At 38.6% G+C, this 27574-nt stretch overlaps 3 protein-coding genes across 9 annotated transcripts in view; 1 reads left to right on the top strand and 2 right to left on the bottom strand.

The window, feature by feature from the left end:
* Window positions 1-2: 2 nt before the first annotated feature.
* hdhd5 (haloacid dehalogenase like hydrolase domain containing 5) lies at window positions 3-9708 on the bottom strand. Its single transcript, XM_047388490.1, has 8 exons — window positions 9439-9708; window positions 5529-5732; window positions 5327-5439; window positions 3748-3841; window positions 3638-3671; window positions 2723-2897; window positions 2457-2645; window positions 3-2376 (listed from the first exon to the last, which is right to left on the bottom strand). The coding sequence occupies exons 1-8, from the start codon at window positions 9535-9537 to the stop codon at window positions 1953-1955; spliced, it is 1332 nt and encodes a 443-aa protein (XP_047244446.1). The 5' UTR covers window positions 9538-9708; the 3' UTR covers window positions 3-1952.
* A 410-nt stretch (window positions 9709-10118) lies between these two features.
* Window positions 10119-16182, bottom strand: ccdc77 (coiled-coil domain containing 77). Of its 5 annotated transcripts, none has more exons than XM_047392641.1 (12): window positions 16127-16182; window positions 15108-15156; window positions 14758-14944; window positions 14508-14650; window positions 12355-12451; window positions 11832-11922; window positions 11651-11733; window positions 11351-11499; window positions 10973-11237; window positions 10722-10847; window positions 10490-10642; window positions 10119-10391 (listed from the first exon to the last, which is right to left on the bottom strand). In XM_047392641.1, exons 2-12 carry the CDS (start codon window positions 15152-15154, stop codon window positions 10245-10247), a joined length of 1488 nt encoding a protein of 495 aa, XP_047248597.1. In that variant the 5' UTR covers window positions 15155-15156; window positions 16127-16182; the 3' UTR covers window positions 10119-10244. The 5 variants fall into 5 exon arrangements, with proteins under 5 accessions (XP_047248597.1, XP_047248565.1, XP_047248581.1 ...); XM_047392609.1 differs by lacking the exon at window positions 16127-16182 and adding an exon at window positions 15946-15991; XM_047392625.1 differs by lacking the exon at window positions 16127-16182 and adding an exon at window positions 15450-15561.
* ush1c (Usher syndrome 1C) overlaps window positions 15928-27574 on the top strand; it is a 32734-nt gene continuing 21087 nt past the window's right edge. For all 3 annotated transcript variants that reach the window (XM_047392580.1, XM_047392598.1, XM_047392589.1), the window contains exons 1-8: window positions 15928-16056; window positions 20537-20604; window positions 23329-23472; window positions 23578-23716; window positions 25310-25418; window positions 25516-25540; window positions 25627-25684; window positions 25771-25959. In XM_047392580.1, coding sequence (XP_047248536.1) covers window positions 16021-16056; window positions 20537-20604; window positions 23329-23472; window positions 23578-23716; window positions 25310-25418; window positions 25516-25540; window positions 25627-25684; window positions 25771-25959 — 768 coding nt within the window. In that variant the 5' untranslated portion in view covers window positions 15928-16020. The remainder of the gene's footprint in view (window positions 16057-20536; window positions 20605-23328; window positions 23473-23577; window positions 23717-25309; window positions 25419-25515; window positions 25541-25626; window positions 25685-25770; window positions 25960-27574) is intronic.

Genomic DNA, 27574 nt, shown 5'->3' with positions numbered 1-27574 from the left:
CATTTAGCTTCTTTCCTCTTTTTAATTATTCCTTTTCAAAATATTGCTTTTACAGTACATTACCAGAGTTCCAAAGTATCGACCTGCAAGTTTCCATCGCCTTGAAATCTTAATTACAGATAGAAAAAACTTTCACTGGTGCTACAGGTCATTAAATCTACTAAACATTAACACACCTCATTTTCAATACAGATTCCTACAGTGCAATTCTGTCAACTTTACAGAAACATTTAAAAATTAACTAAAAAGTAAAATCAAAAAACTTCATCCTTTAAGGTCTAAACCAGAAATTGGCAACTTAATCTCCTGAGCATGAGCGGTTTAACCCTTACTTAAAAACAGATCAGGCTGGAATTTACCAGCCGACACATTTTAAGATAACAAAAGGATGATTTATATTTTAAAAAAATTTCCTCTCAATTTCAATACATGCTTTTCACCATAGAGCATTAAAACTGCACAGATGAAGGGTTTGATGTAAGCCTTAATAGACATTATAATTACACAAACACACACATAGGGAGGAATTAAAAAAAAGCTAAAGAATACAAACATCAAAATAAGCCACACTACATAGAACCTAAAATGTTGTGTGCTTTAAAAGAGATTAAAAAAAAACTTTAATATCTGGTAGGTGACCCTGTATGTTAGACTGTGGCTCTCAGAAGTTTACAGTCCTTAAAATACAAAGCTTTAGTGATGTGAAAACATTGATTAATAATTCCAAAACATTTTGTGGATATAAAATCTTTCCTCCACATTTCAACACCAAAAAAAAATAAAAAATTAGAGAACAAATATAAAGCAAGCTGCAATAACCTGGTAACATAAGTATGTACACCTTTAAACGAACACCTTTTCAGCATTTAGTCTTCTTAAGTTAACCCCTGCCATCAATTATAGTGAATGCGATTAACTTAAAATGCAGTTCTGCTGTCCTATTTGGATTCTTCTGACATTTGCATCCTTTACCTAAAGGCATAGTTTGCAGACAGGTTACAAACGATCTAATGGACCTTTCACCAGAATCGATGAAAAAATGAGATTGACAGATTCTTTTCTTCTGATGGAACTGAGGTTTTTCGTCAAGGTGGATGAAGGTCTGATTACTTCCTCATACCAGTGAGATGTATGATGATAGTTAAATAAAAAGATATTTAATCTTCCAGCATCACAGTGAGCCCAAGCCAGGGGTCTCTGACTCCAGTCCTCAAGAGACACTTTCCTGCACTTTTTTTCCAATAGTTAATTACCTCCTCAGCACGTCCTCAAATTGCACAGAGACTGGTTAATGAGCCATTAATTTGGCTTAGGTGTGTTGGACCTGGGATGTTTCTAAAAGTTGCAGGATGATGGCTGTTGTGCACTGGAGTTGGATTTACCCCTTATTCAAGCAAACATCTAAATAAACATAAGGACTTAATGAGAGGGAAATATAACGTTTTGGGAAACCCTAGCCAGAGTCCAGAACCCAATATCTTCAAGGTCACCTGAAGTGGGCTGTGGAAAATTGATGTCGTCCCACTCTGAGGGTTCTGGAGAACGTTTGGAAGGCAGAGCAAATAATATCAAGTCCAGATGTAGTATGCTGATTCCAAACAACAAAGCCTGAATACTGAATTAGAGCAAAAGGTGCTTCAACAAAGGTTGTGGACAATTATGCAGCAAAGTTATTGCATCTTTTTATATTTTTTTCCCTTCCAACAGATTTGTGTTTCAGGATAGAAACAAATCCATGCATGAAATGTGTCGCATTAACGGTGGAAAAGGTTTTGAAATGATCATAAAACCTGGCGTTTTAACATGGGCATGTAGACTTTGGGAGCCTTCATACTATAACTGTGATAACTGCACATTTTGCAGCTAATTTGAATCTATTACTCAGTAATAGCCAGGATTAATAAGAAAACTTTAAAAAAGAGAATCCATCTGAATATGTCTTGGTGCTTGTACTACTCAAGAGGCCAGCCTTCTTGGCGGAAAACCAGTTCCACTGCCTCTTTCACATCCTGCACCACGAAGGAGGGCTGTGTGAGGCTGGGGTCAAAGCGGAAGTCCCTGTGGCCGTGGAAGATGTGCTGCTCGGTAACTGTCTGCGCCGGGTCTGAAGGCAGCTCCTGCTGCTCTCTGCTGTACACTCCTGTGCATACCAGGATGGAGCTGCAAGTCTCGGGGAGGTCCTCATCCGACACATAGGCTGCAGTTGAGCTGCCCATTTCTGCTGCTGTCATTTTACGGTGGTCGTCGACAGCTTCAGCGGTGTGATCTGCTCCTCCTCCGCAGCTCTTGGCTTGCACTTTGGCTCTGGTACGCTGAGAGGCCTGAAGGTAGCGATTGTAGAGGTTGGCTCCATATACGTCGGACATGGGGTTGTCCCTGTTGAAAAAACAAACTCTTATAAAATTAACAACTTTTACATGATTTTCACATGTCAAACATCTACTAAATAAACTCACCCTATAGCATAAAGCGTCTTCACAGGTATGTTCCAGCCAAGTTTCTCGGCCTGCTGTCTGATCAGCAGCTCGGCGTAGTTATAAGTCACCACACTTGGTTTACCAATCAAAGCCTCATACTTCAGATCATAACCTGTGACCTTTTTGTACAAGTTCTCTAAGCAAACCAGGAACATGCCATGTCCAAATCTGCAATATGAGGAATATTCAGTACCCAATGCCCAAAAATTAAATATGAATGAGTTTAGTATGTCATGCAGATATACCTTGGATTTTTTGCCTCTGCCATCCACAGCAGGTCCATATTGCAAGCCAGGACCGGGATGTGAGGATACTGGGTCGAGATCCATGTTTTACCTGGGTCTCCGTTGGTTAGGAGAACGTCAATGATGAGCTGAAAGTTGGTCTCCCATCTGATTGGCTCACCAAATAAAATTACAGCTGTGGATATTAAAACAAGGAATACTGTGTATGGAAGGTAACTTTCCTGAAGTATTAACACCCAGCGCCAACCACATTTATTTGCACCCCTGGTAATTATGTGTAAAAAGCCTTAAAATAATTGTCTTTTATTGGACCAGCACAATTGCCACCGAACAGAAGAATTACCACCGGACAGAATAATAAAAGAGCCTTTAATTTGTGCATTCATTGACTAGAGGAAGATTCTTATGAAAATAAACTGTTTTTAACAATAATTTCAATTGTTCAGAAATTTGAAAATAATTTTAAAAGAAATGTAACTTAAGCAATTTGTCAATGTATACCTAAAGCTGACCAGAGGTTTTAGGAACTTTGTACGTTTGGTGTTAATATGACAGACCTATTTCTTTTAGCCACTGGGCCGACAGTGAGGAGGATGGTAAGGAAGGTTTAAAAACATAAAGAAATCTCCAGGGTTAGTTTTTTCCTAACGTCAAAGAGTTTTTTTTAAATGTACTGATTGTAGTTAAGCCATTTGGTATTTGTTAAAGACATTATTTCTTAAAACAGACTTTTGCTCCCTCTAAATAAGTATATTTAAACAAATCACTGGATAAATAAAATAAATGCGTATGATTATGCTACTGCAATAAAATATGAAATAATTGTAAGGCTTTTTTTTTTTTTTTTTACAAGTTTTGACAAGAAGATGCCAATAAAATGTGTTTGTATAAGTTGGCTGTTGGAGGAAAACATACCATCTATTGGCCGTAAGCCCTTGGAGGGTGGAATCTGTAAGAAATTTGACAGCAAGTATGACGCCCCACTCATGAAACGTAAACAGGTCTTAACAATCAGTTGCACTTACAAAGTCTTTGGGCCTTCTGTTGTGGTCCACAAAATCCAGGACAGGGTACGCCTCTCTGAGCATGTCTATGGTAACCACGTTCTCAAACCCCAGACTGGCATTTTGTGAGTTAAAGTCATACACACAGATCAGCAAGTTAAAAGAACAAATTTTCTAAAAGTATTAAAAACATCTTTCTTCATGGGTAACTGTTAGGCTAAATCTTTCATCCATCCACACCCAACTGTCATTGCAGTGTCGCAGGTGGGCTGGTGCGTATCTCCAGCGGTCATTGGGCGAGAGGCACACTGGACAAGTCACTAGTCCATCACAAGACAAACAATCATGCAAACAACCGTGCACACTCACATTCATACCTTAGGGAAATTTTGGGAGAGACCAAATAACTTGTTTTTAAGAATTGTGGGAGGAAACCAAAGAACCTGGAGAGAACCTACGCATGCACAGGGACAACAAGCAAACTCCATGCAGAAATGCATATTCCAGGCTGGGATTCAAACCTAGGACCTTGTGGCTGCTTTGTTACCAACTGAGCCACCATGCAGGTCGACCGGCACAAAGTTGTAATTTTGTGCAAGGTAAAGGCCAAATCAGTGGTTCCCAAACATGTTGGCTCTTAACTGAGTCCTGTGAACCTGACTATTATTTAAGGTTAGTAGTCGCAACTTTGTAGTTTTTATAAGAAAAAGTCCAGTTGAAAATGACTGACATGGTACCTTTTGTACCCACCAGGGAGACTTTTCATACAACTCACACATTTAAGTCATTCTGCATATTCTACTCATACTGTAAGGAAATGTGGTTTACGAGCACAATAAATAATATCAACCAGCAGGAGGTTGCTTAGTTATTTTAGTTTGATCAGGGATCATATTTTATAAGAATCAAATGGCATAATGGGAAAGATTTCAGAAAATAATCTACAATTAAATGATATGATATACTGGAAATGAGCATTTTTGTTATCTTAATTCATAAAAATACTTAACTACAAAGAAAAATTGGTTGTTTAGAACATTGGTACTAAGCCGATTCTTTACAAGTACAAAATGGAAGAAGGAAGGACAGAAATGGCAAAGTGTAGCTACGAACTGTGGGTAAAAACCAGTAAAGGACTCCCTTTTGAGTATACAAGCATTACAAGCTCATCAATTACAACATGGTATAATGATAACACAAATGACATCAACAACCAGTGAATAGTTTTAGTATTTCATGAAAATCATTCTTTTTAACATTTATAGTATAATTATGCTTTAACCATTATCATTTTCATTATTTCTTGAATTTCTGAAGAGAATCTTGAGACTCTACAATGATATATACATGATCCCACCTTTAAGAACCATGTCTCTAAATATCCTCAATTTGAACTAATTGAGCGCCCCCCAGACATTTAAACAAACGGGAGAAATCTGTGAAAAAGTGTCACTGCTGCATTGGGTACAAAGATTAAATGTTGATAAAGATGTGGAGCTTGCACCAAAACACACTAAATAAACATATAATGTACAGGCTGGCTTAGGCAAACAGCCGGAGTTAACGGCGGTACCGGTGCCCGTCAGATAAGATAGGATACTTGTGAGCCACCTCCTCAACAGGACCCTGGCCCGAGACCAGCACGCACTTTTTTTGAAACTGGGTAAACATTCGCAGAGGACTGTGGGATAGCATCACCTGGTCTGGAGACACCTGAGACAAGAAGAGAGGAAAGAGACAACTCATAAAAACCACGGGAAGACAAATGAAGCTGATAATTATTTAAATGTGGTTCAGTTTACCTCCACTTGGAGCAGATGAGACAGATGCTCAGCTTTAGTTTGCCTCATGCAGTTTCCTGCATTTGTGACAAACACCACAGGAACCTTGTACTTCCCATTGCGGTCCACCAGGTTTCTGAAGCACTCCTTGGCTCCTGGGATCAGGGTCTTACCTCGGACCAGGACCCCATCTATGTCAAAGAGGAGCCCAAAAGAGCTGGGGCCCTACAGGGGGAGGAGAGGGGCCAGAGTGGGGCTGTTAATGTGTAGACAAGAGGAACCAAATGCTTTGGTCAGATGAGACCAAAACTGAGTTTTTGGCAACAAGCACTCCAGGTGTGTTTGATGTGGAAGAGCATATTAGGCCCACCGTTAGGTATGGCGGAGGTTTTATGATTTTGTGGGTATATTTCTCTTCTTAAGGTAAAACAAACTGTCAAACAAATTACTCCCTTGTGTGACATCATAGAAATATTCAAAATTATCAAGCAAGATACCAAAAAAGAGAAATGTGGGCCTCCACAAATCTGGTTCATTCTTGGTTCCAGTTTTTAGATGCCTGAAGGTTCAACATACATCTGTTGGACCAATTAATGTATATACAAGTTTAACAACATGGGAATGTCCAGCCTTCATAACATCAAGGTAAGAGACAGGTTTTGTGTTCCAGAGATGAACACAGATGTTTTGCAACAAATGTGAGAATTAACACCAGAACAAAAGCAAAAGACGCTGTAAGGATGTTGAAGCTGGTAAGAGAATATCAATATCCAGAGTGAAAAGGGTCCTGTACGAACATGGGCTGAAAGGCCAATTAGAGAGGAAGAACCCATCACTCTAAAAGTAACATAAATCTAGATTACTTGTTGCAAATGCACTCAGAGACAGAGGCCTTAATTTTGGGAGTCAGGTCTTGTGATCTGATAAAACTAAAATTAAAGTTTTAACCATAATAATTATCTTTGCATTTGTTAGAAATAGGATCAAGTTTGCCCCTCCTTGAACCCCCACCTTAACGTGGTGGAGGGGTTTGAGTGCCCAAATGAGGCCATCCCCCAGTGGACCCACCGCCTGCAGGGGGAACCGTGAGGGACCGGTGCAAAGTTTGGGCGGCGGACGAAGGTGGAGACCTCGGTGGCCCGATCCCCGGATGCTTAGGCTGGCTCTAGGGACGTGGAATGTCACCTCACTGGGGGGGGGGAGGATCCTGAGCTTGTGCGGGAGGTCGAGAGATATTGACTAGAAATAGTCGGGCTCACCTCCACGCACAGCGTGGCTCTGGAACCAATCTCCTCGAGAGGGACTGGACTTTCTTCTACTCTGGAGTGGCCCACTAGGAGAGGCGGTGGGCTGGAGTGGGTTTGCTTGTTGCCCCCCAGCTCAGCCGTCTTGTGTTGGGGTTCACCCCAGTGGATGAGAGGGTCGCATCCTTGCGCCTTCGGGTTGGGGACAGGTCTCTGACTGTCGTTTCGGCCTACAGGTCGGGTGGTAGTGCGGAGTACCCGGCCTTCTTGGCGTCCCTGTCGGGGGTGGTGGATAGTGCCCTCCCAGGGACTACCTTATTTTGCTGGGGGACTTCAACGCCCACATGGGAAACAACAATGACACCTGGAGAGGCGTGATCGGGAAGAATGGCCTCCCCGATCTGAATCCGAGTGGTGTTTCTTTATTGGACTTCTGTGCTAGTCATGGATTGTCCATAATGAACACCATGTTCAAGCACTTGGCACCCTAGGCAGGAGGTCGATGATCGACTTTGTTGTCGTGTCGTCAGACCTTCGGACGCATGTTTTGGACACTCGGGTGAAGAGAGGGGCTGAGCTGTCCACTGATCATCATCTGGTGGTGAGTTGGATCCGCTGGAAGAGGAGAAAGCCGGACAGACTTGACAGGCCCAAGCGCATAGTGAGGGTCGGCTGGGAACATCTGGCGGAGCCCTCGGCCAGGGATGTATTCAACTCCCACCTCCTGGAGAGCTGTGACCAGATTCCGGGGGATGTTGGAGACATAGACTCCGAGTGGACCATGTTCTCCGCATCTATAGTCGATGCTGCTGCCCATAGCTGCGGCCGTAAGGTCTGCGGTGCCTGTCGTGGCGGCAATCCCTTAACGCGGTGGTGGACACCGGCAGTAAGGGACGCTGTCAAGCTGAAGAAGGAGTCCTATCGGCTGTGGTTGACTTGTGGGCCTCCTGAGGCGGGTGACGGGTACCGTGAGGCCAAGCGTGCCGCAGTCCGGGCTGTGGCAGAGGCAAAAACCCGGACCTGGGAGGAGTTCGGTGAGGCCATGGAGGATTACCGGTTGGCCTCGAAGCGATTCTGGCAAGCCGTCCGGCGCCTCAGAGGGGGAAGCAGTGCTTCGCCAACACTGTTTACAGTGGGGGTGAGAGGCTGCTGACCTCAAATGGGGACATTATCGGGCGGTGGAAGGAGTACTTTGAGGATCTCCTCAATCCTGCCATCACGCATTCCCTGGTGGAAACAGAGGCTGGGGACTCAGGGTTAGATTCTTTCATCACCCAGGCTGAAGTCACTGAGGTGGTTAAAAAGCTCCACGGTGGCAGGGCTTCGGGGGTGGATGAGATCTGCCCTGAGTACCTCAAGTCTCTGGATGTCTGCTGCCCCCGCGACCCGGTCCCGGATAAAGCAGAAGACGACGAGTACAAGTACGAGGATAATGTTTGCAAACTTGAGAACACCATCCCAACTGTGAAGTATAATGGTGGCAGCATCATGTGTGGGTAATTAGCTGCAGGAGGGACTGGCGTACTTTACCAAACTGACACTGTGAGGAAAGAACATTGAAAATACTGAAGAAACATCTCAAGACACCAGCCAGGAATTTAATGCTTGGGAACAAATGGGTCTTGAAAATGGATAATGACCCTAAGAAGACAGCCTAATTAACCATAAAGTGGCTTTAAGGACAGAAAGCTTTACGTTTGTCCATGACAAAGCCCTTATATCTATCCAATAGAAGATGTGTTGGCAGAGCTAGAACAGCGAGCAAGATACTACAAACCCGACTCAGTTGCACCAGTTCAGTAAAAGATTTGGCTAAATTCCACTAAACTTTTGTGAAGTAAACTTTTGTGAAAAGCTTGTGGAAGAAAATGCCACAAGTCATACAGTTTACAATGCAATTCTACCACTGATGAAGGACATTTATGCAAACCCCTGAATTTGGAACTTGTCTAATAAATATATCCAAAAAAACCTAACTCTTTATTTTGGCATTTAGCAAATAGAAGTAATTTTCGTCATTTTATCTGACCTAAAACAGGAAAAAATTTGGCTTATTTAATCTAAGTCAGTGAGGAAAAAGTTTTTTTTATTTTTTATACAGTGTACATAAATGTAAGGTGGTAACTGTTATGACTCAACTTAACTATCAAATTATGAAGGTTTTAAATAGCTTCTTCCAAATAGGCCTTTTATCATTAACTGAGTTTGCACTTTACTGTAATTAGAATCAAGATGGGCTGTATGTGCCTGGATCTGTCTGACTGTATGACTAGATTGTGTTGGATTTAAATTGACTGCTCTGAATTAAATTTGAATTCTGTGTAACTGGATTTGAACTAGATCTGTTTGCCTTGTAAAAGACCATTAAATGTGACATTTGCTTTGATTTGGCCCCACCAGGTTATACCCTATCCTATCCTATCTTAGTGACAGAGGAGTCTAAATAAGCTCCTATTGGTGAGTGAGGGAGAACGGCCTGAGGTTATTCATTAACGTGGGAATGAAAAATGAATAATCTGTTTTACATGTGTAATCTCGTCATAAAAGGAACATAAACAAACGGAGCTTTAGTGACAGATTACTGTAAAACATAACAGAACATGATTTAACGCATTGATCCTGGCCTGCTCGCACACGTGGTTTCTTCTGACACTGGAATGAACGTAAACTGCAAATCAGTCACTTACGTGGCTGTAGCTTCTTGAGCTGTTCGCTTGTTTAGCTGCTCCCTCACAGCTTGACCTGAACAACTGCCAGAAACTTTTGAAACACCTCAGTCTCTGCATGGCTTCAATGCACTTGAGTGGAAAAGCCTCGGCGGGTAAACAACGAACAAACTGGCTACTTCGTGAAACTGACACCTGAAGCAGGAGCTCATAATATCTCCGGCCGCAACTGTCAATGCTTAGACCTGGGTTTCCTCATGCTGCCTCCATTCAGGACAAACTGTACCAATAGTGACGCTTAAACCGGAGCGCATGCGCAGAAGAACAACTCCAACAATATTATGTATTTTTGAGCTTTCACCGGAAACACGTCGGCAAAGGGATCGTTTTTGTAGAAATGAAACTAAAGAACCGATTTCCTTAAGGCTACAACTAAACATTTAGTTCACAAATTTCTGTCTATGTCTACTGTTTATTTATTGTAGCCGGAAGTGTTTCCAAAATAAGAAAATTAGTCAGGATTCTTACTTTTTTTAATGAAAAACTTCCTGACTTTAAAAGAATCAACTCTGTAGACTCAATCCTTTACATTAATTTTAAAATATAAAACAATTAACCTCTCTATGGAGGTAGCTTCTAAAGTGGACAGGGTTTAAGTCTGAAACCCGCATAAACCAATGGAATTCAATATAAAAAGAAAATCGCTGTAAAACAGTTTTATTGGTTCAAGGCACAAATTATTAACAGCCAGCATGTCAGTAAAACACAATAGAAGAATCCATAAAAACAGTCAAGAGGAAAACATTTAGGAAAAAAGATTAAATTCTTCAGCTAAATCTTAGCTCATTTTCAAGTCCATAAATTTTGGCTTTCAGAGCCACCAGCTCATTCTGAACCTTTTTTGTCCTTGAATTGGTTTGACGTACTTCGTGTAAAATGGCTAAGTCCTGGTTGGGCCCAATATTCAAGGTAACCTGTAGAAAACACAAAACGTTTCATATTTCATAAAAGGTTGTCATGCTAATATGAAAATAAAATAACTGATAGTCGGGGGGGGGAGGGGCATGTTTACCTTGAGCAGCTGTTTCTCTACATCTTTGAGCTTCTGTCTGAGGTGTTTTAGATCTGTCTTGAAGCCCTCCACATCCATGGCCCTCCTCTTCTCCAAAGCCTCGTAGCGCTGAGTCATGAGCTGGAGACGCTTGGCCATTTTGTCTGAACGCTCCTGAACATAAATAGGATAATTAATAAGAAATTCAATTGCAAAACAAACAAAAAAAAAAACAAATCTTGAAGTAGCGCACCTTAAATATTTCTCTGCCTACGTCTCCTTCCTCTCTGATTTGGGACAGTTCTGTCTCCATAGTGATACACTGTTCTCTGTACATCTCTGCCAACCTGTGAGCTTGTTTCAGATCATCCTGTAGAGCCTGATAAAAAAAAAGTCAAAAGGATAAATGGACATTATTTAGTGACAACAATGGTGAACTACAGTTACTGCTCAGTAAATCTAAATCAGGTTGCCCAACAAAAATAATGAAGTAGCTTTTATCACCTTGAACTCCTCCTTATATGGCTGAACCAGCTCCGGTTGGGGTCGAGGAAGAAGAGGAGCAGATCTGCTGCTGCTGGGCTGCCATGATCTTCCCAGTTCAGTGCCACCGGACCCGGCCTTTCGTAGTTGGTTGTGGCAGGAGTCCAGCTCCCTCAGCAGTCGATCTTTTTCTACCATCCAGCTTTTCTCGTGAGCCCGACTGTCAAATTTTAGCTGTAAGAAGTCTCTTGTGCTTTCATGCAACAGGTTCTGAGTACGCTGGAGCCTGATAAATAATAATAAAAAAAGATTAAAGTTATCTAGAGTAGTCCGTCAAGAGAGTATCAATTAAAAATGTAAAGAGTGACAAGCATTAATTTAGAAATGAAAAAGACAAACTTTTCAGTCAGTGCAACAATGCGTTCCTGGTCTCTGTATTGTTGGGCCTGAGCTTCCTCCGTTTTGATCCTTCGATCTTCAAGGAGAGCCTCCACTTGTTCTTTGGCCAGACGTGTCTGTTCCTCCAGTTGAGCCTGCAGTGCCTCCACCTGAAAACACGATCAAATGTCACACAAATTACCACAACTGAAAGAACATAAAAAGAAGGGAAAAAAGGCCAAGAGAAATGGATGTCATTGTTTCTTGTGTAGTGGTGTTTGTTAGAGTCACAGTTAACATGTTAAGGAGGTAGAGCCATACCTGCAACAACAACGTCTGGTTGTCGTTCTTACACTGTTCCAAGCTCTTGCTATTGAAAGCACCGTTTGATTTCCTGAAAGTCTCTATTCAGATACAAAATTAAAAGTGAAATGATTTATAAAAAAAAAAAAACAACACTCGTGTAACTGGATTAAAATAAGTAAAATAAATGCTTTCAAACCTTTTGTGGTCGAAGCTGGTCTTAACTTTGTTGGCCTTAGACTGAGATTTTCATCAAACCTGGACTCAGGGCGCCTCTGAGTAATTGTGACCTGAAAGAACATGCATGATGTTGTCTTTAGGGTTGTCCACTTTTCGGAGTGAAAATGTGTTGTCTATCAGAGACAAAAATCAAAACTGATTCCTCTTAAAATTCAGTTAGATGTAAACAAAAAAAATACAAGATACTTTTTTGTATCCAGTTCAACTATGACAAATAATTTAGTTAAGCTTCAAAATCATTTAAACCATTGAAGTACCACCTCATAGCCAAAGCCTAGAACATTTTACAGTTATCCTAATTGTCTTATAGAAAAAAAGAACAACAACACTTTATCAGTTCATAGAAAAAACTGCTATGGTTAAGCAAACATTACAATTAAAACCATTTGTTTTTCTTTTCCAATAATCTAATAGCAAAAACTAATTTTATAGTAGAGACATTAGATATGCAAGAGATCTATGACGTTGTGAGTGTGTACCACCTTGTGAGGAGGCTCTTGGTGGAAGTATGTAATCTCTCCTTCATCTGGACCAACAAGAGCAAGAAGGTGTTGGATTTTCTTCCTGTCCTCCAACTCTCTGCAGCATAAATATGATTAAAAACTGATGGGAGAATGCCAAAGTAGTATATAGTTAACATATTCATACTAAAGTTATACTGTGTCTTAAAACAAAAACAAATGCTCTTATTACATTAATTAACGTAAAAAAAAAAAACCTTGTGAACTTCTGCTACTGTAAAATAAATCAAATAAAAATTTTATTCCACAAGGTGGTAAAAGACTAACTGATCTGTGCTTCAACCTTGCTGAATGGATGCAAATGGATCACCTTTTAGAGAACAAATATTGAATGACAAAATGTTCTGATTAGAGATTAACAGTCAGTCAGTGTTGGTTCCCACAACATGCAAATGTGGCATTACAGAGCTTTAAAAAGTATTCACGTCCCTCAAACATTGTCTCATTTGTCTACAAACAAAAAGTATAATGTATTTTATTGGGATTTTATGAATACAGATTTTCTCTTGCTCTCGGTGGAAGACACACACGTTTTCTCTCCCTCCCTCCCTGCTGATTCCTGCTGTTACTATTTGAATGATGGGACCACAGCTGCCTCATACCAGCGACCTCAAGGATTAATATTACCATTTTCTTCTAGCATAGGATGAATTCCTTACCACAGATGACTTAATGAGCTAATTACCTCTATTAGAAAGATTGGATTAGAACAAGCTCTTACCAGTAAACCTCCAAGGATTATTAAAGTCATTTGATTTGTTTTTCTGTGTTTGATTTTCTGTATCATTGTAATGTTTTTCCTCATGAACAGCGCTTTGAGTGCCTTGTTGCTGAAAAGCGCTATATAAATAAACTTGACTTGGAGTGCACAACTATTAGTTGTTCTGTCAACAGATTTTCCCACCGGAGTTGTGAATCTCTGTAGCTCCCAGCAATGACCATGGGCTATTGGCTGCTTACTATTATTTTCATTGTTGGATGCTGGTTGAACAGAGCTCTATGAGATGTTCAAAGCTTGGGAAATTGTTTTATTATACATCTCCACACTTTATTGCTGACCTCTTTCCTGTTTCCTTGGTCTTCATGAAGCTGTTCACTAATGTTCTCTAACAAACCTCGTCGGTCTTCACAGAACAGCTGAGTTTAAACTAACTAGGTAACGTCTGAAGTAGGACTGAAACAATTAATCGGATTAATCGATTATTGAAATAATCGTCAACTAATTTAGTAATTCAATAATCATTAATTGGAGTATACAGACTGTAAAACATGCCATTTGTTTAAAGAACAACCACTCAGAGCAGTAATTAGGGCAAAATTGTCCAAAACATATTAACATTTAGCAGTTAGGATGAAAAACCTTATTCGTCTGTAAATATGCTCTATCCAGAACTACTCCAGTGCCATAGTTTTAGCTTTCACCTGGTTCAAATTATGTAAAGAAAATCTTCTATTAAGCATATTTTGCTATCCGATTATTAATCAATTAATCAAAAAAAATAGTCGTTTGCTTTCCGATTATTAATCAATCTGATTATTAATCAATTAATCGAAATAATAGTTGACAGATTAATCGATTTGCAAAATAATCATTAGCTGCAGCCCTAGTCTGAAGGCAGTTGGTTGCATTGAATTTTATTAAAGGTATCAAAGTAAAGAAGATAAATACAAATGCTGTCCACAGTTTTTAGACCTTTATCAGATTATTTTTAAGTATGTCTCATTTTCCTTCCACTTCCTAATTATGCACGATATTGTGTTGGTCTTTTACTTAAATTCCCAATAAAATATGCCGTTTGTGGTTGTAACGTGACAAAATGTGAAAATGTTTAAGTGGAATAAAAAACTTTTTAAGGCACTGTGAACAACTGGAGACTAAGCTTATCCAGTGATTCTGTATTTATGGCAAATGTCTGTGTCCAAATAATACATTATCAATATAAACATGACAGGTGGCTTTGACCAATCTACCCCAGTGTGAATGGAGTTCTAGAGCACTTATTGGATTTCCAACATTGTGAAGATAAATACTAAAGATGTCAAAGTAGATTTGTTGTGCAATGCTTTAAAATTAGAGTATTATAATTGTCTTTTATCCTGCACAGTGCCCCTACCTGATCTTTAGTCTGTCATTTTCTGCATAAAGCCGCAGAGACTGCTCTCTCTCCTGGAAAAGGTAAACCTGCATGTCACTCAGGGCGTTTTGAAGCTCTGCAATCTCTCCTTCCCGATGTCGTATGTCATAACGTAGTTTGTGCTTGAAGGATATTGATACAGAATATCATTTAAAACGACTCAGTAACTCTGACATGCAGTAACAACTGAAAACAAGCAGGCAAAAAATAAACAACCATGGACTCCCACCTGGTCCTCTGTGACGCTTTTATACTTCTCCAGCATTTGCAACAACTCTTCGTGTTCAGCATCATACTGGGCAATCTTCTGTCTGTAGAACTCCAGCAGCTCCCTGGAAGGACGCAGGTATGCAAGCCGCTCCTGGATGGGAGGAAGTGGGGAGTCCACATCTTTACCAGGGGAATGAATGTTGACTCTGTAGGAAACAAAACAACTTATTCTGAAGATTATTCAACCTCATATTCAGCACTAGACCTTTACACACTTAACACAAACACTTGTGATTACAGGACTATTTATTTACATTGTGAAAGTTCACTGACTTGCAAACATTTAGACAGGCAACAAACATCTCTAACCTGTGAGGCGTTGCGTGCTTTGTTGGAGATCCCATTCTTCCAAGCATCCCTAAAAGGAGGAGCAGGAGCCTATAAAACACGTTTCTGACATTTTGAACGCATATTCAGCAATAGAGCTAACACGATTAACATAAACTCACTGAAACAGGTCTTCATTAGGGAAAAACTACAGAAACAGCAGTGGCATTATTATTATTAATATTTCAGACACATTAAAAGTGTGACATCGTGAGTCTCTTTATCTTCTTTATCTAAAAAAGCCAGCACGTAAAGGTACCAGTACAGTAAATTCACATTCCTCTCAAAGTATTTGTACGCAGTATAAAATGAAGTATTACATACAAGCATAGATGTTTCCAGAGTCAGAGCTGTTTTTGTTGCTCAGAGCAACGGTGCTGCACTGTTTTAAATCCAGCGTTTCCGCCTCTTCGTGACAAACAATGCGGACAGAGGAAATTGGTAGCGCCACCTAACGGCTGGCGGTGCAATTGTGTAGTATTATTTAATGAAACCATACTAATGATTCTCATGAATTGAAATCAAATTAATGCGACATATATGGCTTCATTGTGGTTTTCGAGTGAAAGTCTGGATTAGTTCAGCAATTAACGGTATAGTCAAGTTTGCCAACTAACAAGCGGTAAAACTTTCAAAGTAAAAGTCAACATTTTAACAGGTTAGTGTGCCATAAAGCACATAGAAACAACATTTCACACAATACTTTATTTTACATATAATTTATAACAGTATAATAATCCTTTTATGCCATATAAAACAGTTCTTGGAGAAAAAAAATGTTAACCGGAAATTTCTGGTTGTCCTAACTTGACGCACTGACCAGAGTCAGTCCTGTAAAACTTCACCGACATCAGCGCTTCTCTGGTCGGTGTGTTCTCTCTGCCTCTTCTTAGCAATGGAGCGGAAAGTTGCTCGGGATTTTCGGCATAAGGTGAGACGATAAGCGTTTTCATTTATCTAATAATATTTAAAACCGTCCATGTAAAATGCTATTTTGCTACCTGGTTGTTTACTGCGGGATCTCAGGTGTCTCCGCCGGAGGGGATGTTGCGCAGAAAGGAGGCCTGAAAGAGCGGAATCAGTCACGAATTATATATATATATATATATATATATAAACCTGATTCAAAATAGAAGAAACCAAAGTATATTTAGCTCAGAATGTCTTATCTCTAGTTTATCCTGGATAACATATTTAATAATGAAACAAACACAATTTCTATTATGAGAGGTACTTGAGAGAATTTTTAAATGTTTTAATTAAATTCACAGCATGATAAAACACGATTTTTTTTTTATCGACTGAGGTATGAAATATTACTTTAAAATTCCAATTGACATTGTAACTTACGACGAGTATTATTTGCATTTTCTGTTTTACCTTTAGGGTTGACCTGAAATATGAAGGGAAAAATAAAGGTTAGAGTTTGTTATTTTAGAGAAATTCCCTTCCATTACCCGCATTAAAAATAAATATGAAAGAATTATAGACCTACAGTTTATTTAGTTAAATTATCCTGTTTTGGTTATAATTAATAAAATGAAGCTACACCTCCTGTTTCACTTTTTAACCATTTTAGTATTTTTGTTGAAAAAACTTCCATTAAACATATGCTTATCTATGATTTTATTGGCTTTTGACACATCATAGTATTCAAATGAGTCTTTTAAAAGTATCAAAGAGCACATAATAATTGAGGAAGTAAACCTGATGTGTTTGGGGCATTTTTATCCTTAGAGCATGCAGGGATCAGCACACAACCATCTGTGCTGCAAGCAGCCAAGCTGGGAACCATACTGTCTCCACAAAGGGCAGTATAGCATTAGATAATGAGCATATGAGCGTCCAAGCAGAAGATATGTGACAATTTACGGTTTTAATTAGAGTCTCTCCACAGTCAGTCTTTTGTTTCTCTTCCTGACATGGTCATATCTGTCCCCATTTGCTCAAAACAATTTTAGTGTGTTGTTTTCTGTACCTTAAAGCCCAGATGAGCTGCTGATTTGGATTAAAGGTTGTGTAAAAAACAAATATATATATTATAACATCTTAGAAGTGAATACAGTATAATCTTCTCTAAGCAGACAATGTCTTTCTATATGAATGTATGACACAGAGTGAGCTCAAACGCTGTTAATGTAGGACTCCAAAGTCTGTAGTTCAGTCACAGGAGGGCCTAGCAGTTTCTTCCAGCACTAGGCAACAGACATTTATAACTCTCATAAAGTTGTGGGTGTGTTTTTAGCACACCCATTTTATTTAGCTGACCTGCCATCATAAAACACAACGTTGAAAACGACTTTTGGATGTCAATAAAGAACATCATTGAAAAGTTAATGTATTTCACTAATCCACTTTAGAAAGTAAAGCTCATTTATAGGTACTGCTAAAACTCTATTTACATACACTGTATTAAAAGACACACAACCTCTTATTTCTTTCACTTGCAGATATTAAATCAGACTGCTTTTCTTGCTTTATGTCAGTTAGGATTGCCAACATTTCTTTTTGTTTAATGCCAGAATAATAAGAGAACATTTTTTATACTGTTTTCAAGTCAGATGTCTGCATACACCAAGATTATTATGCATTTAAAGAATATTGAAAGCCCAGATAATAAGGTTATGCTTTGAGAGGTCCTGATAGGTTAATTAACAACATTTTAATTAAATGGAAGCACATATTTGGATGTACTTAAAGCCAATACCTAAAAAAAAAAGAAACACTGCTTCCCTGTGTGTTTTCATCACGGAAGAATGAAAGAAAAGGGGAAGACACACATGGTGGTGCTGTTGGTAGCACAGTTGCCTTGCAGCAGGAACCTGGGGTGTTACTGCACCGAGTTTACATGTTCTCCCCTGCCACGGTGGGTCAGGTGGTAGGGGTTCGTCCTGTTACCAGTGGCTTGTCTGTTTGAACCCCCACTCCGCCATGGGCAAGTATATAGCAGTCCCACTTCTGTCAGTCGGCCCCAGGACAGCTGTGGTTACAATGTAGCTTAACACTGTTTGTGAATGTGCGTATGAATGGGTGGATGACCGATTATAGCGCAAAGCACCCTGGAGTCCTCTGACTCAATAAAAGCGCTATACAAGTGTAGTCAATTTTCTCTCTGGCTACTCTGTCTTTTTCTCACAGTCCAAAAACATGACCGGTTAACTGGTTAATCTAAATTGCCCTTAAGTATGAGTGCCTGCATGGTTGTAAGTCTGTGTGTCCATGTGTTGCCCTGTGATGGACTGGCGACCTGTTCCCCACCTCTCACCCAATGACAGCTGGAGGCTCCAAGCCCCCCCATGAACCTGCAAGGATCATTTGGGGGGAAAGAGAATCGTGGATCTGCGCGAGTCTGGTACAAGGTGTCATGATTATCTATTCAAACTTAAACTACCAGTCAAAGGTTTTAGCCACACATTCTCTTTTAATGGTATTCTTTATTTTTTACAACTTTTCACATTGTATGTAGATTCTTACTGAAGGCATCAAAACAGTGAATGAACACAAATAGCAAATTAAACATTGTAAAAGAACTTTTAAACTCTTATAATTTAGATTCCTTAAAGTAGCTGCCCTTTGCTGTGATGACTGATATATTAACCTTTGGCTGTCTCTCAATGAACCTCTACAAAGTTCTTTTAAGACTCTTTGGAAAACCATTTCAGGTGACCACCTCATGAAGCTCATGGAGAGAATGCCAAGAGCGCAAAGCAGTATTCTAACAAAGGTGGCTAATTTGTAAAAATATGAAAATGTTTGAATTAATTATTTCACACTTTTTGTTCACTTTATAATTCCATGTGTGTTCATTCACACTTTTGTTGCATTTGGTGATAATCTACAATGTAAATAGCCATGAAAATAAGTAAGAAGGTGTATCTAAAACGTTTGACCTGTAGTGTATATGCAAGTATAAACTGTCCAGCCATCATACCGTTCAGGAAGGAGACAGATTTGGCATCTCAGAGGATTTCAGAGAGAGTGTTTTGGTAAGACACTCTCTCTTTTTTTGGTAAGAGGCTGCACGGTGGCACAGTTGGTAGCACTGTTGCCTTGCAGCAAGAAGGTCCTGGGTTCAGTTCCTGGCCAGGGGTCTTTCTGCATGGAGTTTGCATGTTCTCCTTGTGCATGCGTGGGTTCTCACCAGGTTCTCTGGCTTCCTCCCACAGTCCAAAGACATGCCTGTTAGGTTAATTGGTCTCTCTAAACCACCATTAGGTGTGTGCATGGTTGTTTGTGTGTTGCCCTGTGATGGACTGGTGACCTGTCCAGGGTGGACCCTGCCTCTTGCCCATAGACTGCTGGAGATAGGCACCCGCTCCCCTGCGACCCACTATGGAATAAGTGGTAGAAAATGGTAAGAAATGTGCGAATCAACAAATTGGCTATTATAACTGTTTTTTTACATTTGGAGGATAAATTGGAAGCTTGGAAACCTGAGAACACCATGCCAACTGTAAAGTACAGGGGCGGCGGTATAATGTGAGTTTTTCTGCAGAAGAAGCAAGACAGTGTGCACAATTCCAAAGTAGAAAAAAAGGGAAGCATGAATGGGTGAGCGGGTCTGAAGGAGCTAAAAAAAAACAGGATAACCAGCACTCCAAGAAGTTCTTCAAATTTAATGTGGGCAGAAATGACTGGCTTCATGTCTAGTTTGCCTCTGATTGGCTTAAATGTTTGTCTAACCTTTATAAAGATACATCAATTGGCTTGGATCTGTAACAAGCTGACGACAGCAGGGAAGGCGTCATTTCATTTCTGCCCACATTAAATTTTAAGAATTTCTTGGAGTACTGGTTATTCTGATTTTTATTTATTTATTATTTTTTAAAGGTTTGACCCCATTTAAAAAGGCAATACTACTAAAAATAAGGAAAATATATGTAGACTTCTGAATTTGAATAATTAAAAAAACAAGTAGAACCATATTCTAAAAAGTAATTTCTATATTGTAATATAATCTTTATTCTTTTAGGAGTTAAAGATAAGTTTGTGTGTGAATGTTGGTGTCATGTCTGTGAGATGTAAGGTGACACTACTGACCTTCCTCTTGCTGCCTCTCCTACGGTTATTATCTCCCAGTGGTGTGAAAGAGAAGTACAGCAGTCAGAGATTCAGATCATCCTACATCTTCGCTTCAACCTCAGTCCTGCTGCTTGAAAGAAATCAGGTTCTGAATTTAGTTTGTGATAGAAAATAGTGAAGGGAAAATAGTGAATCACTGGTGAAATGTGCATCAGTGATTGGCCGAAGCGTTTCCTGAAAACCATCCTGCTGCACCTGAGCCATCATCAGGTTGGTAGATGGCTTTGGCCCCCTGTGGTTTTGGTGGGACTGGGACAGAAGTAACAGTGTGTGTTTGTTGATGAGCTGACAGAAGAAGGATGGCACCAGATGTTTCTGTTCTGTTGCAGGTGGAGCTGCTGATTGAAAATGAGGCAGAGAAGGATTACCTTTACGATGTTCTCCGGATGTATCACCAGTGAGTACAATCTGTCATTCTTCAGGCGGTTATAGTTGGCGGTTGGTGTTGTATGTTCTTAATTGCTCTTTAAACCCCAATACATCTGTATAATTGAACTGTTGAGTATTTATAAAATCTTGTCATTTAACAAGAACTACTTGAAATAATAACTGAATAAAGTCTTGCAGTAAACGCCCTTGTATTGATATGCGGAAAATCTGTTTTACTTTCAGTTTTCCTTATTTTTCAAAATTTTTAAGGCATATTTTGTACTTTAAACTGTGCTGTTTTGTATCTTTTTTTTAAAGCAACTTGCTTTCTGAGATCATGGGAACATGGTGCGCTTCATGAGGCCAGTAGACTAAAAGTCTTCTAGGTTTCAATTAATCTTTGTACAGACAGAGACCATGGCCTCATTGGTTGAGCCTCTGATCCATTTCTATTGTGCTCCGACAAGCTTGGCTAGTTATCGACAAAAGCTCTTTTATGTTCATCCTTCAAATGGAGCTAAAATGACACGTATGCATAATTAAACAAGCAGGCCACACGTCACATGTTTTTTTTTGCTGCTTTTGTAATTGCTCGAGGTGCCTTTTGTTTCTATCTGAATTGTAACAGAGAATATTGAATTATCTTTTTCCATAGAACTGCAATAATTATTTATTATTGATCCATTGTTTAGGAAAGAAATGTAAAAAAAAAACAGTCCACTGTGAACTATTATAATAATCTGTACTATATTGCATTAGGAATCAGTCCGATTGGTGTGGAGAGGCATTTGAATTAGTAAATTAGAGAACCTAATTTCCTGCTACTGTTTGGTTGAAATGAAAGTCTGTAGTAAGAATTATGTAAATATAGTAACCGGATAAATATTTTGGGGTTAGAAATAGTTCACAGGCTTTTAAAGCATGCTTTTAGTACAGCTATATTGGTTTTCTTCTGTTATTTTTTGCTGCTTCGCTCCCTTCAATAATTTAATACTTTTATCATAAATATCCATTTTGCTGTGAGTCATGGTAAAAACTGCATCCCACATTAGCTGTTTGTTGTATGACTTGTCCACATTGCTGTGAAAAAAATACAACTTTGTATCAGTCCACTGAGGTTTGTGAGCATTTATTTCTGTGGAGCCTGCTTAAGGCCCCTTCAAACTTTTCAAGCAAGTTGACTTCATGTCCACATGATACCCGTCTTGTGGGTTTGTGGTAATACAGGCATGACGACCTGCAGACTTTAAACTACAAGATTATCTCAAAGTTGGGCTTTGTCAATCAATCAATCAGTGGTTGATTGATCAATGTTGCTCCAATAAGGAAAATATGCGAACAGAAAATTATTCATTGATGACTGATTACAGATTGATTGATATTTTTATTATTTTACCTTCTCAGGAAAAAAATAAAATAAATCACTGTCATAAATGACCAGGAGTTTAATATATATTTCATTGCTATAATTTATGTTCAGTCAGACATATCAGCACATCCTACAAAGAATCTTTGAAAATCACCACAAGCCTCTAATTTAATCAGTTTAAATCTTATTATACATAAAACTAAAGTAGATACATATGTTATGACCCAGTCAAGCCAAAGGGCAATAAACAACCAGAATGAAGTTAATATTTATTGTTACACAGATAAGAGGGTTTCCCGTTACTTTTACCCATTTGTTGTCAATCCGATAATGTTCAACCCGAATTTAAACACCACGTCAGGCGGACAAACCCTCCTAAACCACTACAATGCTCACTGCAAACTTAAGATGCATTCGATTCACCACAAAACAATCTCATGCAATCCAAACTCAAGATCACACCAAACAGGATCGGGTCTCAGATATTTAGGATTAACAGCGACATGGGATATAAGTATTCAGGAAGTGACACCAGAACAAACGGAGAATGCGCCTAAAACATGCCAGGAGGGTCTGCTGGTAGGTTTATTCTCAGTGTTCTGATTGCCGGCTGAGTCGTTGAGCTGGCTGTCACTGTTTGGGATCACAAGCAGAGTTGAATCGTCGTTATACCCCATATTCACCTCCACATTCACTTCTAGTCGATGGATTTTCATCTCCAAAACAGCCAATTGCTGTAAAAGTTTGTCAAAGTCCTCTGTGGTGAAGGGAGGCATTTTGTTCTGATTAGCTGGTGTCAACTTGTCCTTCTTTCGAGTTCGATTATAAAAACATCAAAATCCTTTAGAAAAAAAATAAAACTAATAATAATCCTTGAGAGTCGCTGGTAAGAAGTAGTTTTAGTCCAATATTTAAGTAATTTTGGTTAAGAGATAAAACGTTAGGAAGAAAAGAATGCAAGCAAGCAGGGAGCTTAGGAGAAAAGCATCTGAGCAGGCGGAGAGGCGGAAGTAGAAAAACACACATACAGCACCTGTTTTCCTCAGACCAGCAAACAACAAAACTAATGCTTATATACCGACAGTCACATTATATTAATCAGTTTATCAAGTGTTTAATTAGCAGCGCCTGGCTTGCAATTTTATTCCTGAATCCAATGAAGCACCAAGGCTGTTCTTAGTTTCCGACGACTAGATGATGGTCAGAACCTAATTCTTATTCACCTTAACAGTTCAATTTATTAAAACCATGACTTTTTATTCTTTCATAAGTTTTAATCGTGATTATGCTTTGTATTGTTCACTCAAAACTAGCTGCCTTTTCCACTATGAGGCAAAAGTAAAAGATAGCATAGGCTGGTGTAACCCATTCTCTTTCTTTCAGGTCAATGAATTTGCCGGTACTGGTGGGAGACCTGAAGCTGGTTATCAACGAACCAAAACGGCTTCCTCTGTTTGATACTATCCGACCTCTGATCCCACTTAAACATCAAGTCGAGTATGACCAGCTCACGCCCAAGAGGTCACGGTGAGTACAGCGTAGCATTTTAGCTGTTTTTCCTGTAGAGACAATTACAGCTGTATTGTGTTTAGGCCAACGGGTTTGCACCTCAATAAACCGTGATGCTTTCAGGAAACTTAAAGAGGTGCGCTTGGATCGATCACACCGTGATGGACTGGGGCTCAGTGTTCGAGGAGGACTAGAGTTTGGCTCTGGACTCTACATTTCGCAGATTGTCAAAGATGGACAAGCTTACAATGTTGGCCTTCAGGTATGTAGATATTACAGGGACTTTTTTTTTCTTTTTTTCTGTTTTCTTTTCTAGTTGTTGCACATTTTTACACAAAACGAAGTGCACATATTAAAATCAAAGAAAAAAATATTTTCCCTTATCCAGTGCATTGCAAAAGTTCTTATGTTCTCAAAGTTTTTTTTTAATATTAGGTAAAGTTAAAACCACAAAATTTTATATATTTTATCCAGATTTTATGTGACAGGCTAACACAAAGTAGCACATAATTTTAATGTAAACAGAAAAGGATATATGGTTTTTTATATACAAATGAAGATCTGAAAAGTGTGGCTTGTATGTGTATTCATCACCTCTGAGTCCATCCTTGGTTTTGCTACAGTTATTGCTGCCAGTTTTATGAAGCATGTCTTTACACGCATTGCTTATCTATAAATTTTTCTTAATTCTTAGCAAAGGAGCTAAAGATTAGTGGGATGAGATGAATGGCATCTGTTAACATCAGCTTTCAGGTTTTGCCCCATGTTCTCAATTGGATTTAGGTCTGGTCTTTGATTAGGCCACTGTAACAAATTAATGCATTTTGTTAAAAACCATTCCATAAAAGCTTCGGCAACAATATAGAAAACTGTTTGGGTTTCACTCAGGACATTAATTATTTTTTTGAAATGTTTTTGAGCAAATACAAGACTTAAAACAACATTGCATTTAAAAGATACAATTGTCCTGTCTATAGGCCCTCTAGCCACAAGCTAATTCACAGGCTCAGTCCCTGGTTAGGCTTCTAGAAGCTGACCTTTAAAACTAATAATACAAAGAAACCTTTTTAAAATAAACAATAAAATAAGACTCCAGTACAATAAAGAAGTTAAACTTTGAAACTACCTCTATATTCAACAGAACTAGCAACCTGTTATCTCTTTTAGAACATAAAGAGATCCTTAGATAAAGGGAATTAGTTGGTGCAGTATTACTAGACTTGAAAAAGTATTTATGTATAGTGGGTAATGAGGTTCTATTCAAACGTTACACTAATCACAACAAAATCATTGATTTCATTTGTACACAAAAAATAGAAACAAAAGTGTTAAAGGAAACTTACTTTGGTTGAGCCAATAATCATTATTTGGCTGGACAAAATAACCCAGCATGACAGTAGTACCTTGTAAAATTGCAGACTGTAACATAGGTGTTAAATGTCACAGATATGACATTTTCATGTTTTAGATTGCTAAAGTTAGCTAAAAGCAGATGTTGAACACCCGACTGGCGTTGATAATTTCTTTGGGATTATACAATAAAAAAAAAACTAATGTAGGACTTTCAGGGAATAGTGTCTTTATCTATAAGTTTAATGAGATGGACATTATTCATTCTCTTCTTCTCAGTCCCCGTACTGTTCTACAGCAGTCATGTAAATGTATTGTAAACCGATTTAATGAAGAAAAGTGTTATTCAGAGACAAATCATGAAATAATAATAGATCACACAAATTAATAGATCACGTTGTATTGAGCAAAAAGCAAATGTTGGATTATTAGTAATGTCATCTCTGACCTCAATAGATGAATTGAATTATGTCATCTTTATATCTGTATCTATGCTGATTTACAGGTGGGTGACGAGATCGTGCGAATCAATGGATACTCCATCTCCTCCTGCATCCACGAGGAAGTCATCAGCCTCATCAAGACGAAAAAGATTGTGTCACTCAAAGTTCGCCGTATGTTGAAATTACTTTGGTGACATCAGTACCAGGAAGAATATATAATTCCTTATTATTTGTATGATTTTTTTTATGTATTCTTCTTCTTATGCAGACGTGGGAATGATCCCAGTCAAAAGGTAAGATTTCTTAATTATTTTCTTCATCCTACATGAGATTAGTGTCCAGAGACATTTCCATTTTTGTTTGTTTCTGTTTGGTCCAGCTCATCCAATGAACCCCTCAAGTGGCAGTTTGTGGACCAGTTTGTGTCTGAATCAGGGGTAACAGGCTCAGTATTCTCTTCATAGATATAACCAGTTTATAGACTTTTGTTTTTTGTTTAGTTGTTTTGTCTGTACTGCTTTAGGAGAAGAGAAGCAGTGTGGCCGGCTTGGCGTCTATTGGTGGGAAGGAGATCAAGGAGAAGAAGGTTTTCCTCAGTCTTGTGGGTACTAAGGGTATGGGCATCAGCATCTCCAGTGGTCCAACCCAGAAACCTGGTATTTACATCAGTAACGTCAAGCCAGGCTCCCTCTCCGCAGAAGTTGGACTTGAGGTGATTTCTCCAAAAGTCTAGAAAGTACTTTATAATGTCTTGGATTAAGGAACATACATTAAGCAATCCCTAATTCTCTCTTAATGGGCATATTATCACTTCATTGAATTTTTAAAGAAATTGTTATTTAATTATTCTAAATAACTTGATTCTACAATTAATACACTGTTATTTGGGAATTGTCTCAATACTATTCCAATTATTGATTATTAATAGTGAGCAAAGACTGTAATTTGTTTTAGGAGGGATCTAATTCAGTCGCTCTAAATACCCAAGTTTTATTTCACTTTAGTGATAGAACTAAAATCACACATTAAGAAGTTTTTTTTTTTTATTTACTACCATTCACAAAGTATATATATCATACCAACTTTACTCATAAAACATTTTTGAACAACCAGAGCAGAAACTAAGTACTGCATATAACTGGATACTAAAAACAAACATTAAAAGAAAAACATACTGTATATAAAAATATGACATTGACCGACAAAAAAAATCAATAAACAGCAGCTCCAGCAGGAGCTGCCATTCGGCCGACCTAAGGGGTCGGGAACGGAAGTAGGAATGAAGAAGCTCAGAGAGGTACGGCGAGGCAAGATCATTAAAACATTTAAAAAATAAATTAAAAAAAGAACTATAAAATGCACAGCTAGCCGGTGGAGCTCGGCCAGAACAGGGTTGATGTGTTCTGTTTTATGAGCACGTGCAGCAGCATTTTAAACCAGCTGCAGACAAGAGAGCAAGGACAGACTCAGTCCAACATAAGTTTACTACTAGAGACAAAATAAATGCATGGATCACTGTTTCTAAGGGCAACCTGGACAAAAAAAAAATTATATAACAAAACTTCTCAACAAGAACAAAAGAAATCTAATTTCTATTAATTTGTACAGAAGCCAGTTCAGTTAAAACTTAATCTCAATCAATCAAGTTCATTCTAATATAATCTGGTCATATAGTCCGATTGTATGCCCCACCAACTGTTTCACATTTTGTTACATTACAGCTTCCTATTTATTGATACTCACATATTTTATATGAAGTGGCAGCATCATGTTGTGGGATAAAAGATATTCTCACCACACTTTCAGATCTTAATTTGTAATATTTCGAACATCACTCTTTTCCTTCCACTTCAAAGTTATGCACTATATTGTGCTGATATATCCCATAATATTCCAGTACAATAAATAAAAACAGTATATTTTTGTTATAATATGATGCATCTGAAAAGGCTGAAAGGGTAAAACTACTTTTGACTTCTCAGTGACTTCATCCTGAAATAGTAAATTCATTATTAATTACATGTTTAATAACATAAAATTAAGCATTGCTACCTCTTATCCAAATTCAGAAATGTAGTTATTTTTAGAAGTTTGAAGAAAATTGCATGCATTAGCACTATGTAATAGACTACAAATAAATAATTAGGGGCCAAAAGTTCACATAAGTAATAGATATTTTTACTATCTTAACATCTGTGATTTATGGTTTTATTACTGAAATTAGGCCATGTTAGTTTATTTCTATGATTGACATACTTATTAAGGGTTAAAAAATCATTTAAATAAACCTTTGCTTACTATTAACATTGATTAGGAGGCAGACAGTT

Source organism: Girardinichthys multiradiatus, chromosome 2, assembly GCF_021462225.1.
Source record: "Girardinichthys multiradiatus isolate DD_20200921_A chromosome 2, DD_fGirMul_XY1, whole genome shotgun sequence".
NCBI classification, from domain to species: domain Eukaryota; kingdom Metazoa; phylum Chordata; class Actinopteri; order Cyprinodontiformes; family Goodeidae; genus Girardinichthys; species Girardinichthys multiradiatus.
The sequence above is the reverse complement of the archived record's forward strand: the minus strand, read 5'-3'. Positions and strand labels throughout refer to the sequence as shown.

Coding starts and splice junctions, on each gene's coding strand:
- hdhd5 (XM_047388490.1), bottom strand. CDS start 9,537: ATGCAGAGACTGAGGTGTTTCAAAAGTTTCTGGCAGTTGTTCAGGTCA. Junction 5,733..9,438: donor GCTCAAGAAGCTACAGCCAC/GTAAGTGACTGA, acceptor CTCCCCCTGTAG/GGCCCCAGCTCTTTTGGGCT. Junction 3,672..3,747: donor ACAGAAGGCCCAAAGACTTT/GTAAGTGCAACT, acceptor AATTTCTTACAG/ATTCCACCCTCCAAGGGCTT.
- ccdc77 (XM_047392609.1), bottom strand. CDS start 15,976: ATGTCGGTGAAGTTTTACAGGACTGACTCTG. Junction 12,452..14,507: donor AATGACAGACTAAAGATCAG/GTAGGGGCACTG, acceptor TTTATGCTGCAG/AGAGTTGGAGGACAGGAAGA. Junction 11,500..11,650: donor ACCAGACGTTGTTGTTGCAG/GTATGGCTCTAC, acceptor TCGTGTTTTCAG/GTGGAGGCACTGCAGGCTCA.